Here is a 17,154-nt window from a genome sequence, read left to right as displayed (position 1 = left end):
ATTTCATGGAAAAATCCTTTCCTGCCCTCAAACCTCAAGACTAGAAAAAAGATTGATGTAGAAGGCTGGAGCAGACCATGGTATCCAAGGGCCTAAGGAAAGTCAGCTTGGAGGAACATCACAGTCCTTGAGCAACATCTCATTGCTAGCTGTGGCCAATCCAATGCTTCAGAAGAAAATGAAAGATGCAACAGCTTAGAAGTTAAATTACTATGTTACAGTGGAAAAAAGCTCTTCCTAATAGTGGATATTTTAAAGCATGGTATGAAAATAATACAGATGACAAACAGACTTAAGAAAAATAATTGAAGCAGCATGCTTTTTATGCTGTTATGTTTTTGAGAGATTTATAACCCAGGACTTTTTTCTTTAGTAGAGAGGAACTACTTACACCATCACATATGTATTCATGGTTGCAATACAATATATTATATTATATTGCATTCATGGGTAATATATTAGAAGATTTCCTGCCGTACAAGAAGAAAACACCTGCAGATTGGATGATTGTTCTAACTTGGTAGATATGCCATCTGTGATGGCACATCTGGGGATCTGATGCTAACACGCAAGTGTGAGATAACACTTTGCTATGATTGCAAGATAGACAAAAAAGCTTCCCAACAGATGGATAACTGACAGGCTATGAGATAATCCCTAATTATAAGAGATCTGGAATAGACAGCATGCTTAGATTTTAAGGCAGTAATTTAAACACATTGGCCCTGGAAAGTAATTATTGCACAGAAAAACAATGTACTCAATTCCAAAGAAGCCCTTAATCCATGTTTAAATATACTAAACAGGCTTGTGCCTGAACACCTGCTTTTACCACAGGATTTGGAGGGGTGCTTTTCAATTAAGACTACTATTTAACTTTTGGGGGGAACAGCAGAGTCTACTTGTTCATGGAAGAGATTAAGAATTAAAAGATTAGGTTGCTATCACACTGCAGATGTAAATCAAACTAGAAATCCAACTGAGTGAAAATTAATGCAATCCATATTGTAATCACATTTCAGATTCACTGTGGATTAGAATGGATCAGTAGCATGGCTGTAGTGCGGAGGTGAACAAGGATTAACTCCTACTCAGCTTGAAAACCTCTTCTTCCAGCCCTCTCAGGGATTCATCACCTGACATCCTCCCTGGCACTGCCATAAGCAAGTGGTCAGAGAGGGCAGAGGCCAGAAGGACTCAGGACTTTGCCTGCTACAGCCCTGCTCCACATACACCTCCTCCAAAGCTGCAGCAGCTGTTTGCCTATGAACACAGCACAAAGCAGCTGTTCCTAAAGGATGCAGATGACAAACGGCAACCTTTAAGTACTATGCAGAGGCAGGACTGAGTCCACAGGAAAGAAGGTTCTTTGAATTGCTGCAACTGGAAAAAACACTCCACCAAGTTCAGGACAAGATGCAGCCCTTGGACTCTGAAGTTATCTCCGTAATATCTGAGGAGCTGCTAGGTATACGCTTGGAGGTCCTGAAAATTCAGCAATGTAAAGAAACATCAAGGAAACATTATTAAAGTACTGGCCAGAAGAGAATCAGAGAGACCGTTCGATCTTTTACACACTGCCTTCCTCAGAGGGGAAGGCTCTTGAGAAAACAAACCTTTTCTAGACTGCAACTTCATTTAAATAGTGCTCACTGAAACACAGGAGATGTGTCCCCATTTACTGTAGTTCAGATCAGCTTCAAATCTCTAAGTGTAATTCACTCATTATCACAATTTTATTACCATTATGCTTATTTGCAGACCAATTCCATGTAGGACTTACCACACACCCAAACACAGACTTGGAAACAGTCATCACCTTTCCCTCCCCTGAATTTGGAGTATCTTTTTAGCAGTTAGCCACAGAGCAAACTTGCATAGACATATTCATCTTCCTTTGAAGACATCATTAAATTATCCTTTCTGAATCCAAATTAATATCCTTCCCTTTCTTATGAGAGCCTCTTAATTTTTAACTTTTTTCTTTTTTTTTTTAAAGAATAATAACTAAAGCATTTAGGTATCAGAAAATCAATTACATAGGCATATTGTACTTGCCATGGTAAATTTTTCCCTCCATTCTTCTCTCTCCTGCTCTCTTTCCTGTTCTGACCCTTTAAAAGAAAAAAGTCTTTCTCTTGCTTTCTTCCACCATTTACTGTGGTGGTTGTGGGTAAAGAAGCTGATTCCCCTTTTATTCTTAATTTCATTGCCAGTTCATCCCCTCACACAGTATGAGAAGCAAGACCATCACTGTTTATTAAATGTCATGCACAAGCAGCAATTACACATCTTTCTAATTTCATCTCCTGTGTTAACAAATACATATTCATCCAGCCTTGAGGTTAAAGCTCTGGACACCCCCATCTTCACTGTGAAAGAAGTCAGAGACATTATACACTGTATAAAGATGGCAGCTTAATAAATAGCCTACAAATTCATGAAACAGAAGCTTCATTAGCCATGACTAACAGATTTCTGAGCAACAACTTCTTCTGCTAGTATGTCCTGCTTCCTACCCAACTCCAACTTTTTTTCTCTCAAGACGAACATCAGTTCTGCAGCTGGAACAATGATCTCATATTCATGATAAAAACACCTTGACTTTACTTCAAGTCACAATCCTTCAGTCCTGTTTTAGGTTTACATATTATTCTTTTGGGAGCAAATCCTGGAAATTCCTCAAACATATTTAAAGAGTAGCTTGGTAAAATGACTGCCCGTACCTGTCATCTCAGTATTAGGATTGCATTATCAGAACAAGACAAAAGTGCTGTTAGACCTTCAGAGAATTCAAGTTGGTTTGTTATCTAAAGAAGCACATTACAGCAGCTGGAGATGCCCCTGTTGAACTGGAATTACATACTATTGAATAATTTGCTAGTATTTCTTTGTATAATGACTACATTATGTCATTTATTGTAAAAGTAAAGGAGCAAATATTATTTACTGCATCCTACGTGATATTAAAAAATGCTACAGCATTTTTCTATAAACAAAATATAACGTTATAAATAAAACAATTCTATACGTGCATACCTAAATCTTTGAATTATCTCTTACAGAGATTGGGTGACTTTTCAGGTCAGCTCAAAACTTTAATGAGTGAACTCTGCATAAGGCTGCAAAACATCAAAGAACATGTTTAATATTTGACTTCAATATGGTTGCCAAATTTTGTGCCTTTTCTTATTTCAGCTGGGTAACAGATGACCTTTTCAACATATTTTACCGTTTTATAATAATCACCTTAGAGTTTTTCTATTTTTTTTCCTGAGAGAATGCAATACATTCTTTTTAATTACTTAAATAACAATTTTGAGCCCCATTCTCATTATATAGAGGGGAAGAACAAAAACAAAGATGTATTCTTACAGATAAATATGCTATTGGTGGAGGGCTTTTGATAACTTGTTTAGCAGCATTACTTCAAGATAAAAACTGCGTACTTCTAAGTGATTTCTTCTGCTCTCTCCTTCCAGTAAAGATCTCTCCCAAATCAAAGAGAAAACAGTCGACATATATTTTATCTAGAACTAATTTTTGTGAAAAATGGATCCTCAAAATTGAAGGACAAATTAATTCTTTCTAGAATTTTAAACTCCTGATGACCACCTTACTCCTACACAAAATCTCACCAGTACTGCTTCAGCTTACCGCAGTAAATGACTACTTTCCTTAGGTTTAATTTACTAGAATTTAAGTATGTGTATAAGAGCAGCACGAGTTAAGCGACTTCTTCAGTACACCGCTAAAAATGCATGAACTCAGGTGTCTATTCTTAACAATGCATGTCATTTTGGCTGAAAATTTTGAAACATTTGTTCCATGGAATTTTGATTGTTTTTACAATGCAAAGAGTGGCCTGGGTAGGGTAATGAACAAGCTGTATATTACTAAAGCCAACAACCCTCTGTCAATTAATCACTATTGCTATTAAAAAAAAAGTATATATTTAAAAATAACTACAGAAGAAACATCATGAGATAAGGTACGATTCAAAAAAAGCATACAGATTGGAAATACCCCTGGCAAGTGGAAATGGATTAATTCAACCACCTTGTTGAAGAGAACTGTCCTATATCACTTCTGTAGTTATTCAGGCTTGGCACAGTGTCAACTTTTACCATATGTTTTTTTTCTTCCTTTGCTGAAAGTGAATCTTCCTGTCAAAGAGCAGCTGTTCTAAATTATCACATCAAATTTTAACCTTACAGTAGACAACCACTGAACCCACAGATTCATGACAGTGAAATAGTTTGCCTCCTTGACCTGTGGGGGATTTGTCATTGTTTAGGTCTATTTCTGCCTTAGCACAACAGATAAACCAATTGTCACGTTATCTAAGGCAGGCAGGTACTTAAAGCTGAAGCTAAGAACATATCCTAGGCAACGAATTTCTCATCTTCTCTTCCTAAAAAGACTGTGTGAAGTCCAAGTTACTATGTTCCTGTGGTCCTATCAAAAATAAAACTGCAATTTCAAACGCAAAGAAAATGAGGCATTACAAATGCAACCCTTGTTATTCAGTTTACAATCCAAAAAAACAGTCAATTCTAATACTTCTCCTGCAGTCTAATGGTTTCCATAAAGTCTGGTATCAATTACTAGTTATTCAGATGTCTGCCAACAGCATATTTTGACAGTATCTTCTACTTCATGCTGAGGAGCAGCAGACATACAGAAGATTCTTGTCGTCTTGTACTCATCTTTCAAGATGGTTCTTACTTTAAGAGCATTTTCATCGAACATTATCAAAACTTACAGCTCTCACTACAATTGCTCTCTATTAAAGTCTAGTACCAGTTGTCAGTTGTAATGCAAACCCCTCTTAGCCTTTATAAGTTCCACTCTGGAAATAATAAGGGATTGTCAAATAGCTCTATACACGGATGAAAGTGGCAGAGAAACTGATGGAAAAAGTGTCTGTTCAATGAATTCACACTGCCAGTACAATCTTTGTGTGACTCTGAGCTAAGCTGATATTGAAAGTCAAAGTCAGTACAAGCAAAACATGCTCAGGATGATACTATTAATTTAGTTTTTAATCTTTTGAAAACCTCCAAAGAGTCAAAGCCATTAAAATGAAAAGGTTAAGGAAATGCCAGGAAGATCCCTTAGGATTCTCTGTGATAGGCATCCGTAAGATATTAGCAGTAAAATTCTTCACAGAAATTCAACACTAGTGGTCTTGAACATATAAGTGCAGAGAACAAAGTAAAAAATTTCTGTATTGAAAAGAGGAAGCAAATGTCTTACATGCTTGTTAAATCGTAGAGAGCCTGGATGCCTACCCAGTATATTCAAATACTTCAGGAGGAGTTTGGAGATTTTTTGTTTGTTTTCTTTGGGGTGGGGGGAGTGAGAGCAAAGGGGGTTGGTTGTGTACCTGTGAGTATTTTTGTTGCTTGGAAAGCAAATGAGGGGGACAAAGAAGAAAATGCCAAAATATGCATAACGTGTCACAGCAAGCACCACCTCTAAACTTGTAAGAGATCTAGACTGAGTAAGCATGCAGTGCAACTATTAAGGTGCATTTTGTAAGTCGCTAACACTTGCAAATGTTTCATTTTCTTTCAATTTCCCAGCTAGTTTCAAATACAAAAATTCAATTCTGAATTACCTAATCATGTCAGATGTTGACACTGTAATACAAAACAACTTGGAGAGTTATATATTAAAATAAGCTCTTTTAAAAGAACAGTAACACTAGGTTCCTATTCACTGAACAGTAAAAAAATTAATAGAAATATTTATAATATTTTTTTGTTTAAATTTTTTTATCACAATTTCCAGGAAATTTAGTAAAGGGTCTACTCGAGTAACTACAAAGCATTGAAACAACACTTTTCTAACTTAAGAATCTGTATAGTGTCGTATCAAAAAACCAAAAATCTCTTTTCTAGCAACTTCAAAACGTTTCTTTTAATTTTTTGCTTCTATAGGACTTACGACAAGTGTAGTCACAAGCCACATGACTGTGCCCAAGAAATTTTGTCTTAAAAACTTGTACTTTAAATGTACTGCTTATTATGTAAAAATTGGAATATATTTTTGTAACACTAAGAAAATGTAACCAAAAAAGTTGGCTATGAACATTACAAAGTATTCAGTGCAACATAATTCTTCCCCTATGAAAAATCATCTGGATCTGTGACATAACTTTAGTACAAGTTAAACAAATTCTAAGCAGGAACATAAATCCTTCATTGTATGCACTTTTTATGTTCTTATAGAATATAAAGTGGATAAAAACAATGAATATTTTACAAATAAGGTGATTCATAATTTATAGCTGCTGTCATTTTAGTTTACTAGCTTGAAAGACTAGGAGTCCCTTTTAAAAAGCATCTCTCTTGCTTTCTAGAATAAAAACAATACTTCCAACCAAAGAAAAAAATACACCTCAAACCTCTGCTTTAAAACGTGTGAAACTAGCTTTTTCAGAAAAGGAAACTCACTTAATAGTTTGATTATTATATGATATGATGTTTATATTAGTTCCTACATTTTATTAAACATAATTTTTCCTATACAGAGCCAGAGTTAAACCCACACTCTTTTGTAGTGTAAGCAACACATCTGAGCCACTAAGTTGTTTCCAAGCGAAAATGTTAACCAGTTTTGCAGTTACAGCAAACGTGTGCCTTCCATCTGTTTTCACTTGTACAAAGTTGAGTAGTCTCTCAGTACATTTTTTCTCTTTACATGTGAAGCTACCTTTTATCTACTGATACAAGCAAGTAAAAAGTACACTTACTTACGCAGAGACAAAATGATTATTTAAAGCATAGGGGAAAAAAAAATCTAGAGAAACGGTTTTAATCCTTAGTATTAATTACTTTTTATATATTTTTATCTCAAGTACAGCATTAATTCTAATGAAAGAATTAAGCAATGTATCTGATGGTTCAGATTTAGCCGCTACAGATGGCATTCCTTTCATATATCCATAGAAGTCAGAGGGAGAAACATGATTTAGGATACGCTCACGATACAACTTGAAGCACTGAATAATTTAGTGAGAAGTCATTTTTGCAATAACCAGCTACAGTGGGTGAACTTTACCTCTCCTTTCTTCACCCCTTACTCCCTTTTCCCCCATTCAATATGCCAGATTATTAGCTAAAAATTGTATAGATAAAAGGAAAGACTGTAGGATTACATTTTCTTATTTTCTTCTGACTTTGTTATAGAAAATGTGTCAGTCACTTGTGATTAAATCTTACAATTTTATTACATAATATCACATAGGAAATTTACAATTCAGACTTAATCAATTCCAGCAACTAAGATTTAGAATTATACCTTGAAATTATAGCATGCAGAAAATGTAATTCTGTGCTTTTCGAGTCATTCCGTTCAGACCCACCAATTTAGTTTTCCATGTGACAACTGGAGCCACAAAGCTTCATTTTAGTCTAAAAGGTCACCTGTTGGAAGCATTCAAAACAAAATGCAAGCTCACTCATACTCCCACATGGATGAAGATTTACCCACTACATGTTTGCTAACTAAGTATGTTATAATGAAAAGCATTGTTCTCCATGTCCAGCTAGTCTTTCTGAAGTGCACAAAATAAACCAACAACAGAATAGACACATTCGGGATGGAAGAGATTTATTAGTCCAAACCTGCCAGTCCAAGATTTCCTTTATCATCTGGTTAACGCATTTTTAAAAAACAGCTCCTGAAATGAGGCTTTCATTATTTTTCAAGGAGACCTCTAGACCATTACAAAATTAAAGCCTTTTTTTCTAACATTTATCCTACATTTTCCCATTTATTTTGACACTATTACCCCAACTAACCAACCTTCACAACGTGATATATTTCCTCTCTATAGCATTCAAACAAAACTGAGCCTAGCTACTCCACATACAAATCGTTAACTGGGCAGGTGATGTGAATGCTCCTTTTCTGTCATTGATCTTTGGGCTGTTCCAAACACTATGACACTGTACAATCTCACGGTGTACTTGCAACTTAAAAAGTGTATGCAAGCCTCATTGCCCTTTTCATAAAAAACACATTTTACTTTGAATATGTACAGAGACAGTCAAAAATGACGAGTTGAGGGATGCAGCAATTACCCTGTCCTCCAAATAAGAAGGCACTAGTAGTGAGGGATAGCTGGAAAAACAGTTGTTAGAGGTGAGATATTAGACATGAAAGAAACCTTGAAAATTGTTAATGCAGAAGCTGAAAAGGGAGCAGTTATTTTCTCACTATACAAAGGACATTAAGCCTTATGCTTTGTGAGATGGATAAGCTTTTCAAATACAGCAAGACGATATGCTTTCTCCACAAGACACTGCATTCATTGCCATAAAAACTTAGAGACTAAAAATGTAAGTGAGTAAAAAAATAGACAAATCAACAAGTGGCAGGTCACTGATTCCTTTTACACATACCCTTTCTTACAAGATTTATCTTAAGTCTTAGAAAGTCAACAGTATTGGCAGAAGCTGAAAGGTATATCCAGTAAAGCAGTGCTTTATACAGTTTCTTATACTTTTCCTTAGGAATCTGCTGTTAGCCTCTATCGGAGAAAGAATATTAAATCAGACAAACCTCTGATCTGACCTACTACAGCTGTTTGACGGGGAACAAACACAAAAGATGAGTTATCCTTGGTGACTGCAGAACAGGATGGAGAAGGCATTAGGTTTAGTGTGCAGTTCCAGTGAGGCGGACTTTTCCCCCCTATTTAAAACAAACTAAAACACACCAATTCTGAGAAAAAAAAAAGATGCTATAGAGACAAAAAGATGTAGTTTGGCCAAAACATCATGAAGACATAATTTAGAAAAGACATTGCAAGGAAGAAGTCCTATTCAACCATGAAATAAGATTAAATAGACAGGATCACTATCAGAGAATCCTAGTGTTTTGAGTTGGAAGGGTTCTTAAAGATCATCTAGTTCCAACACCACTGCCATGGGCAGAGGGACACCTTCCAATAGAGCAGGTTGCTCAAACCATCATTCAACCTGGACTTGAACATCTCCAGGGTGTTCCAGGGCATCCAAGATTTCTCTGGGTAACCTGTGCCACTGCCTCACAACCCCTGCAGTAAATTTCTTCTGAATATCTACTTTAAATCTACCCTCTTTTAGCTTTAATATGTTATCACTGCATGCCTTGATAAAGATACCCTCCCCACTATGATGGGGAGTACTTGCTAGAAGAGTTGTTACATATTAAGCTGTTAACCTAAAGTACACCACGAACACCAGAATTCCTCAAGGTGAGGTATATAATTCGCTTTTGAGAAATAATTTCTTCACACAAGCACAATAATGAGGACAGGGATAGTCACAGCAAAATTGGTCCCGATTCTTTAACTGACTGACAGGTACATATTGTACTGCCATATGTAAAAAGTTTATCAGTCAGTAGGACCCAGAACAGAACAATAATCTTTCCAACAAGAACATGCTGAGTAAAGTCAATAGTAAAGTAACGAATATGCCGAGTCTTGGCTTTTCAGAGGTTTGATACAAATATGTTATAAAAATATGGGGGTTTTATATGTATATGCACATCAATAACAAAAAATTGTTGGAGGCTTGTGTCAACTTTTTCTTGGTATGAACAGAAAGTGAAGCAATCATAGAAAATGGGATCATTTGTTATATTTGGGAGCATGACTGTGCCTTAATATTTTTTCCAAGTACCAAGAAAAGCTGTTCTCAATGAAATTCAAATAGGCTGATCATATATCATTAGGGTCCTTCATTTTAATCATCAGTGATAATCTCCTACTGATGCAAAATAACATTGTTTCCAGAATTAGCACTACGGAAACAAACAAACAAAATCAGAAATGCTCTCCAGAATCAAGTAGTGGCAGACACTAAGTTTTTAAATATTTACAACTACTGGGAAGACAATAATTTCTATTACTTGTTGCTCTTTCAAACTTTAACTGAAACTTTTTTCTTAAATTATGCCTTCATTCCAGCCCACGCTTTTAACATCACTTTGGATCTTCTTAAGACTCTACAATCCTGACTCCAGCCCTTTTGTTGAGCAAAACAGACCCCACCCTCCACTCCCCGCCAAAAAATTAATGCTTAAAGCTCAACACATTAAAAGAAGGAGCAAGAAAATTAGAAAAGGAGAAGAAAAATTAAAAAAAAAAAGGTGCAGGAGCAGCCTTGAGCTTGAGTTCAAAAGTGAACTCTCCTTCTCTGCTTTACAACTCCTGCTGAGTTACTGATGCCAACAAATGGAAGGTTTTGAATTACTGACTGCTTTTAGAGTGCCACTTCCATCACACCACACTGAAAATATTTGATAAATATGACTTCCAATAAAAAGTTACTAGAACATTATATGTTAAATCAGAATAATCCAGAAGGACCTGTCACTATTATTAATGGTTTCATCATATATCACTCCCTTGATCAACAGCTGCTGAAGGAGACAATAAAAAAAAAAGGGGGGGGTTAAGGGGGAAGAAAAAGAAAAAGCAAGAAAACTACAACAGTCCTATGGTCTGATTTTATACTTTCCAAATCATGTATGATACACTAACACTTCTAATCTCTGCAGAACTCAGTACAAGGTGCCTTGCCTACCCCAAACATTTGAGAACCTGTTTTTAATAAAACTATTTATTTTATTCTACTTTATTTAGCTCAATTTTTGTTCAGCTCAAGTTTGACAGCTTTCAACCATTCACAATGGCACAGGCTCCACAGTGAGCAAGACTATCTACAGTGGTAAAAAGAGAGAGGCCCTAGATAAATAATTTGAATAATAAATTATGCTTTCCTGGATTCAACTCTTAACAGAATAGTTTAACTTTTTTTTCTTAATATCAGTACCTAACTGCAGAGAAGCATACTCAAAAGACTCAGCTCCCCAGCCCATTCATTTTGAGGGCAAAGACAATTTAAAATCTACTTAAAAGCAAAACCAAACAAAACACACCTTCCTGGCATTTTCTGAGAAAAAGCTACCTTAATTAGAGCAACAGTTTTCTCAACTACCTGTAGCTCCTCAGGACTTGTTTGACAAAGATTGCTGCAAGACTGATGAAAAATTAATAGGCACTCTCTTAACCAGGTTGAGAATACTTTAACATTTCTGATCTTATGAATACATGAATACGTACACAAACACACATACACACACCTCACAAAAAATATTTTGGCTAATACTCCTTCTATCCATGCTATTTCTGTTTAACTTTTACATATTTATTTAATCAAAGACCATTTGTCACAGACAGCACACTTTAAGGCACTTTGGGAAAAGACCTTTAAGAATTAGCACAAAATTTCAAAAGGTACTTTTATAAAAAGCAAAATATACACCTCCATCATTTTGGCTGACAGAATATGCATTTCTCTAATGCTTAGAAGAGCATTTCTGGAAAAACTACAAATCCCTGGTGTAGCCTTGTTCTTGGGAGCGTTCACATAACCATAGTTTGCAGATATCAAAAGTTTGAAGAAAATTATTTTGCGTTAAATATATGAGTATTCATGGAAATGCAATTTGGAAATTCAAATATTAATTTTCCAAATGTATCTGCACTTAGGAACTATGTTGCCTGAAACAACACTGGGTTTTTTCCTGACCAATTCTGAACAATCAACACAGATCAGCAGCAAAAATTATATGTTAAGCTACCCACTTAAAAGAGAAAAGTCACACCAAAAAAAATCACAAATATTTTGACAACAGTGCATTTGAGACAACTATAATCTAGTGAAAACAAGTCCAAGAGTAGTAAGAGAGGATAGGTTTGCTACATACTGTATTAACAGAAATCAATTGTTGATCCTTATCAAATACTTCTAGCAAATTACATTATTTTAACAGATTTAATAATCCCCATTTTCATGGCAATTTTATGAACTAATTTATTTCTCTCAAGAATTTGGAGAAAATTAAAATGACCCAATACACAGAGCAGGGACACAAAGTGAAGCCCCTGTTAATAATTGAACTATGAACATGGAGGGCATTGTTACCTTGGCAGGCAAAGCCTCTTTCTTCATAGCCAGCATTACACAAGCACTTCCCTATGGGCACTAGCCATTCTCCTTCTGTACTGCAATACATCTTGGGTGGCTCTTCCTCCTTGGAATGATTGACACAAGAGCCACGCACCTCCACCAGCGACTGGGAGTCCATGGGTACTGTATCTGGAAACATGGCGAGGTTCTTGACAGTGAAAGGGCACTTTTTGAAGTACACTCGCACTGAGACTAAGGCAACACATGCACCTACATCTTGAAAAGCCAAGTAAAAGCCTTTCCTGCTGATAGGCCCCACCTCACGGACTTCTGTGTTCAGCTTGAGAATTCGGTCCCCAAGATCCATTTGGGTGAAGCTCTCATCAGCTGCAATGGTGTCGATCTTTGTAAACTGATGCTCTCTGAACTTTACTGAATGGTCATCATCAGACTCCATATAATACAGATTGAAGGTCTCTTTGCAAGTGCCCAGAACTAGAGGGATACTATTACAGTCCCTCAAGGTAAACTTGAGCTCCACATATATCTTCTGCGCTGAATTGCGTGGAATCCAGTTTGTTCGCAGCCAATTGTTTTGACTGTGATCCATAACATTGCAAACTTGGTAAGTTCTGATTGGAGTGTAATGCTCATCAACACCACTAATCTCTTCCCACTGAGGAAAAATAAAAACCAAAAAAAAGAGAAAAAAAGAAAAGAAGAAATATTTTAAGATTATTGATTATATCAATAAAAATCGTATTTAGAAACAAAAGCCATGAAAAAGCAAAAAGGCACATTGCCTGGGCATCACTATAAAATAGACAATAAAGCCTGGACAAAGGTCAAACTTGCACTTATTTTTTTCCCATTAAAACATATGATCATTAAAAGAACACAATATTTACCATTAAGAAGTCCGTTTTTACCAGTTTTTTATTTCAAGCTGGCATGAAAGAGATGCTGCAGCTGTTTTTCATTATAAAAACCCTGTGATTTCTCAAACTATATGCATTGCTGTACTTTCAATCGTGATCCCAACATGCCTTTAATACAACCATACTCACCTCAAACAGAAGACACTTGCAACGACAACACCACATTTTCACTGTTAGAATCAAGTTGTATTTCAAAGATTAAACAAGATTTAAATCTTACAAACAAAAGACAATGAATTCCACTGAAATTCCACATAGTCATAATAAAATGTTACAGTTTTAAACTTACTCAAAGCATGACAATTGATTTTGCTTGGGATGCATGTCCAACGAACAGTCAGCCAACCTTAGCCCAGTCTTCAGCATTAGTAAAAATTACTGTCAACTTACTGCAAGCATCTTGGTTACTTAATTCTTCCGTGGGCTACATAGGCTATGACACTAATACATTTTCTGTAGAACACATAGTAATCATTTGGTTTTACATCAGTCATCAGTTGACAAACTTACCTGACCCAGAAAGGGAAGGAACAGGTTTTGTATTGGTGAATTACTCATGTATCAGTCCTACCTGATTTTTCAAGTCACAAAGAAATCCACAGGAGTACTTAAAGTAAATATTTACTCTTAGTCATTTACCATACACAACTAAGTGACTTAAGATCCATCTTTCTTCACTTTCTCCCAGAATGGATGACTATGACCAATTTTTTTGTTTTGGTTTTAAGGTCATCATTCCTCAGCTTTTATTATCACAGAAACTGCACCTGTTCTATATTTCAAGTCTTAAAATATGCTTTCATATAAGCATCTTTTGCTGCAGGTCCTCAGTGTACTGCAGAGCAAACATTAGAAGAGGGAAGAACTAGTCCCACTATACAGAAAAAGAAACTGAGACATAGTAGTGTTAACTGTCTATCCAGTTGCCTGGTTTTACAATACATGCATCACACACACAATCAAAGAAAGAAAAGGAAAACAAAAAGTGGCCACATCAGAGTAACATCTGAGAGTTCTCAGTCCCAATCCACTGACTTACGGAAGTTTTTATATGACTAAGAGCTGGTCTGCACAATGAAATTTTCCATGCACCACTGACGACATGACTTTTAAACTACATTATTAAACCAGTAGATAAAAGTAGTATAAATACTCTTCCTTTAATTGAAACAAAGTTTATTTTAGTTCACTTTACAGATCTGACTAAACACAAGTTTTATCTCTCCCTGACTAGTTCAAAATGTTAAAAATAGAATCTCGCATCAGTATGCAGCAGCTGAACTGCTGCAGTAAGCCATAATATGCTACATCATCAAAGAGAGCTCGCAGTACAAGGACTTTCCACATGGCAAGGATGACCTGTTGCCTGCCCAAGGGGCAGCTGGACTCCGGCTCTCTGCCTCTGCCAAGTTCCCAAAACTGAGTGGAGCATCCACCTCTGACAGATGTCCTTGTACAAATACAGTCCCTGAGCCAAGAATCTAATCCTGTTGCCAAAAGCCATTCAGACGCCATAACTGCCTCCCATGATGCCATATGTACCTATTTAACTACAGGACTTACCTGGACAAATAAAAAATCAGTTACAGCTGGCTGAAACTAGATAAGATTATATAATGAGACATAATTTTACGGATGTTTAAAGCAGCATGCACTGACTCGTAAGTGATCTACTTATTATGTCTTCCATATAATTTCTAATCAGTTCAACACGTTTTACATGTCCAGTGGGAAACAAACCCAGGAACTTGCAGAATTTAAAACATCTCCCCAGCAGATGTTATTTTTCTGAACAAGTCTCATTGCAATTTTCTTTTCAGAAGATTCTTATCCAACACACTTAGACAGACAGTTGAATGTAGATGTATAATTGAATATTTCATAGAAGCATATAACCATAGAATGCTTTGGGTTGGAAAGGATCTTTACGAGTAATCTAGTCCAATCCCCCTGAAGGAGCAGGGACATCTTTAACTAGATCAGGTTTCTCAGAGACCCTTCCAATCTGAATTGCACAACAGAGGTACCACCACAACTATGTTCTCCACCTAGAAACTGCAATGTGCAATTATCACTTCATTAATTTGCAATGAAGACCAAAATGCTTGGAAACCAACTGCTGTAGTCCATGTTAGTCCACTTATATAAGCAACAGATTTAACAAACCTATTATTTAATGCTGAAGCATTACTGAAGGGAAGCATAAGTCTCACACCAGGTGCTACCTTGACCAAAACACTTCAACTGTGTTAAAAATATGGAGAATGCAGCTATTGCTTTAGAAAGAGTTACAGTGAAATAAGTCATCGAAGCTACAGAGAGAGTATCCAAATTAGAACACATTCCACACTGGGTAGATTTTGTGACTTTACTAGTTATTACAACAAAACTAAAAGACCAGCAATATATTTGCATTGCTAATACCTTGCAATGTTTCCCAATAAGCTATCATTTTGCCATCCCCAAGTTATCTTGGTTCTAAACAGAATACCAAGAACATCAAGACAATCTCCCTTCCATGACCTGTGAGTTTTTCTATTAAGTGAGGTTTCTCACACATATTTACAGTTATTTAAATTTTTGTTTCTGTACTTGTAATTCATGCGTTCAACTTGCTCTGTAAAGTTACAATAGTTAAAAATTCCTTTGCTGAAAAAAAAAAAAAAGAGAGAGAAATAGATCCTTATTGCTGTGACAGAATTAAGGAGAGAAAAAAAAATAAAATGCATGCTTAGTAATAATTTTTTTTTAATTTAATCGCTATTGTCAATGGCTCCTGAGTTGATTTCAGGGGCTCAAATGAAAGAAGTATTTCACTGTAAATTCTTATGTTTTACATTCATGGTGCATCCCACAACATAGGTTTTCTGAGCCATCATTTATAACGACTTCTTAGTCCAAACTTTTTCTAAACACACATAATCAAAAGTTCCATATCGTTTTATTGCTGCTAAATGCTAAACTCATGCCCACTTCAGACCAAGGGGAGACTATGCACATCCTCTTTAATGCAAGATTTTGCTATTTTGGCATCTCTTGTTCTATTCCCACTCTATTCCCACTATTGCTCTTGTAGAGCCACCTTCCTCCTTTTACTGCATTTGAGCTCTGTGGCATTTTAGAACACAGTAACAGACAGCACCCAAATGAGACTATACCTATCACAGCATTTCTTTTCAGCAATAAAATTCATTATCATTACATAGAGGAAAAAGATCAATAAGCAAGCAAAACTGTAGAAGCTGAGAATGTATACTTTAGCTTTATAGAGAGGTATTGTCAGGAAAACACGCTGACTATTAAGAGGCTAAGTGGCAACAGAAAGCAAACCTCTTGTGTGGCACCACCACACAGCCTGTTTCAGTACTCAGTGCAGTTTTACTTTGTACAGGCATCATTCTGACCTACATTCCCAAAGAACTAGCTGCAATAACAGAACAAGGTAGGAATGAAAATATAAAGGCAGAAATACATAAACAGGAATAAGTTTGGGATAAAGACTCTTTTCAAATTTTAGAGAAATGTAGAGTGTAAAAACTCTAAGATATTCTTTATAACAGGAGACAGATACTCCTTACAACAAAAGCTATAGAAAAGGTGCCCCTGCTGTAGGGAACAAGAGATATACACAGATATAAGAGAAAGAATTAGGGAAAAAAAAATCTAAGGTATTTTAAACACATGCTGGGAGGTAGGGAGTATATCAGCTAAAAGAAGAGTCTGGAGTTACTATATTGAAATTAAAATTACTCTTCGTATCTTAGTGTACCAAAAGAAAAGAACAGCATTCTAGGCATGCAGGAACCTGGATAGTTGGGGCTTGAATAGGTCAAAAGGCAGCTAGCTATAATAAATTACAGGAGACTGAAAAGTCATGAAGAGGAATTCAGCCAAAACAGAAATGAGACAATGAAAAAAATGAAGAGACTAATGCAACAGAGATATGAGATACACTGAAAGAAAACTTGAGATGTAAGGCAGATACTCTATACAGGGGAACCAGATGGCAGAAAGGGACACACTTCTTTTCACCTTACACACTGAATCCTGTTTGCTGCATTCTCAGCTTTCCCTCTTCCCACTTTCAGCTTCCCAGAAATATTGCCACCCCATGTGCAAATGGCATGGGGTGGGAGGCTGCCTGCTATAGAATCAAGCTCTCCTAAACAGTACATTATGCAACTACTAGTATTTCTGCAGGAGCAAGAATATAATGCAAGGAGCAAGAAAGCATCCATCAG

At 36.2% G+C, this 17,154-nt stretch overlaps 1 protein-coding gene across 2 annotated transcripts in view; it reads right to left on the bottom strand.

The window, feature by feature from the left end:
• The window catches only part of EPHA3 (EPH receptor A3), a 225,728-nt gene that overhangs the window by 136,771 nt on the left and 71,803 nt on the right, over window positions 1-17,154 (bottom strand). For both annotated transcript variants that reach the window (XM_069869140.1, XM_069869130.1), the window contains exon 3: window positions 11,991-12,651. In XM_069869140.1, the coding sequence (XP_069725241.1) occupies window positions 11,991-12,651 (661 nt within the window). The remainder of the gene's footprint in view (window positions 1-11,990; window positions 12,652-17,154) is intronic.

Source organism: Phaenicophaeus curvirostris, chromosome 1 (genome assembly GCF_032191515.1).
Source record: "Phaenicophaeus curvirostris isolate KB17595 chromosome 1, BPBGC_Pcur_1.0, whole genome shotgun sequence".
In the NCBI taxonomy this organism is placed as follows: domain Eukaryota; kingdom Metazoa; phylum Chordata; class Aves; order Cuculiformes; family Cuculidae; genus Phaenicophaeus; species Phaenicophaeus curvirostris.
This window is presented reverse-complemented; position numbering and strand designations above follow the sequence as displayed.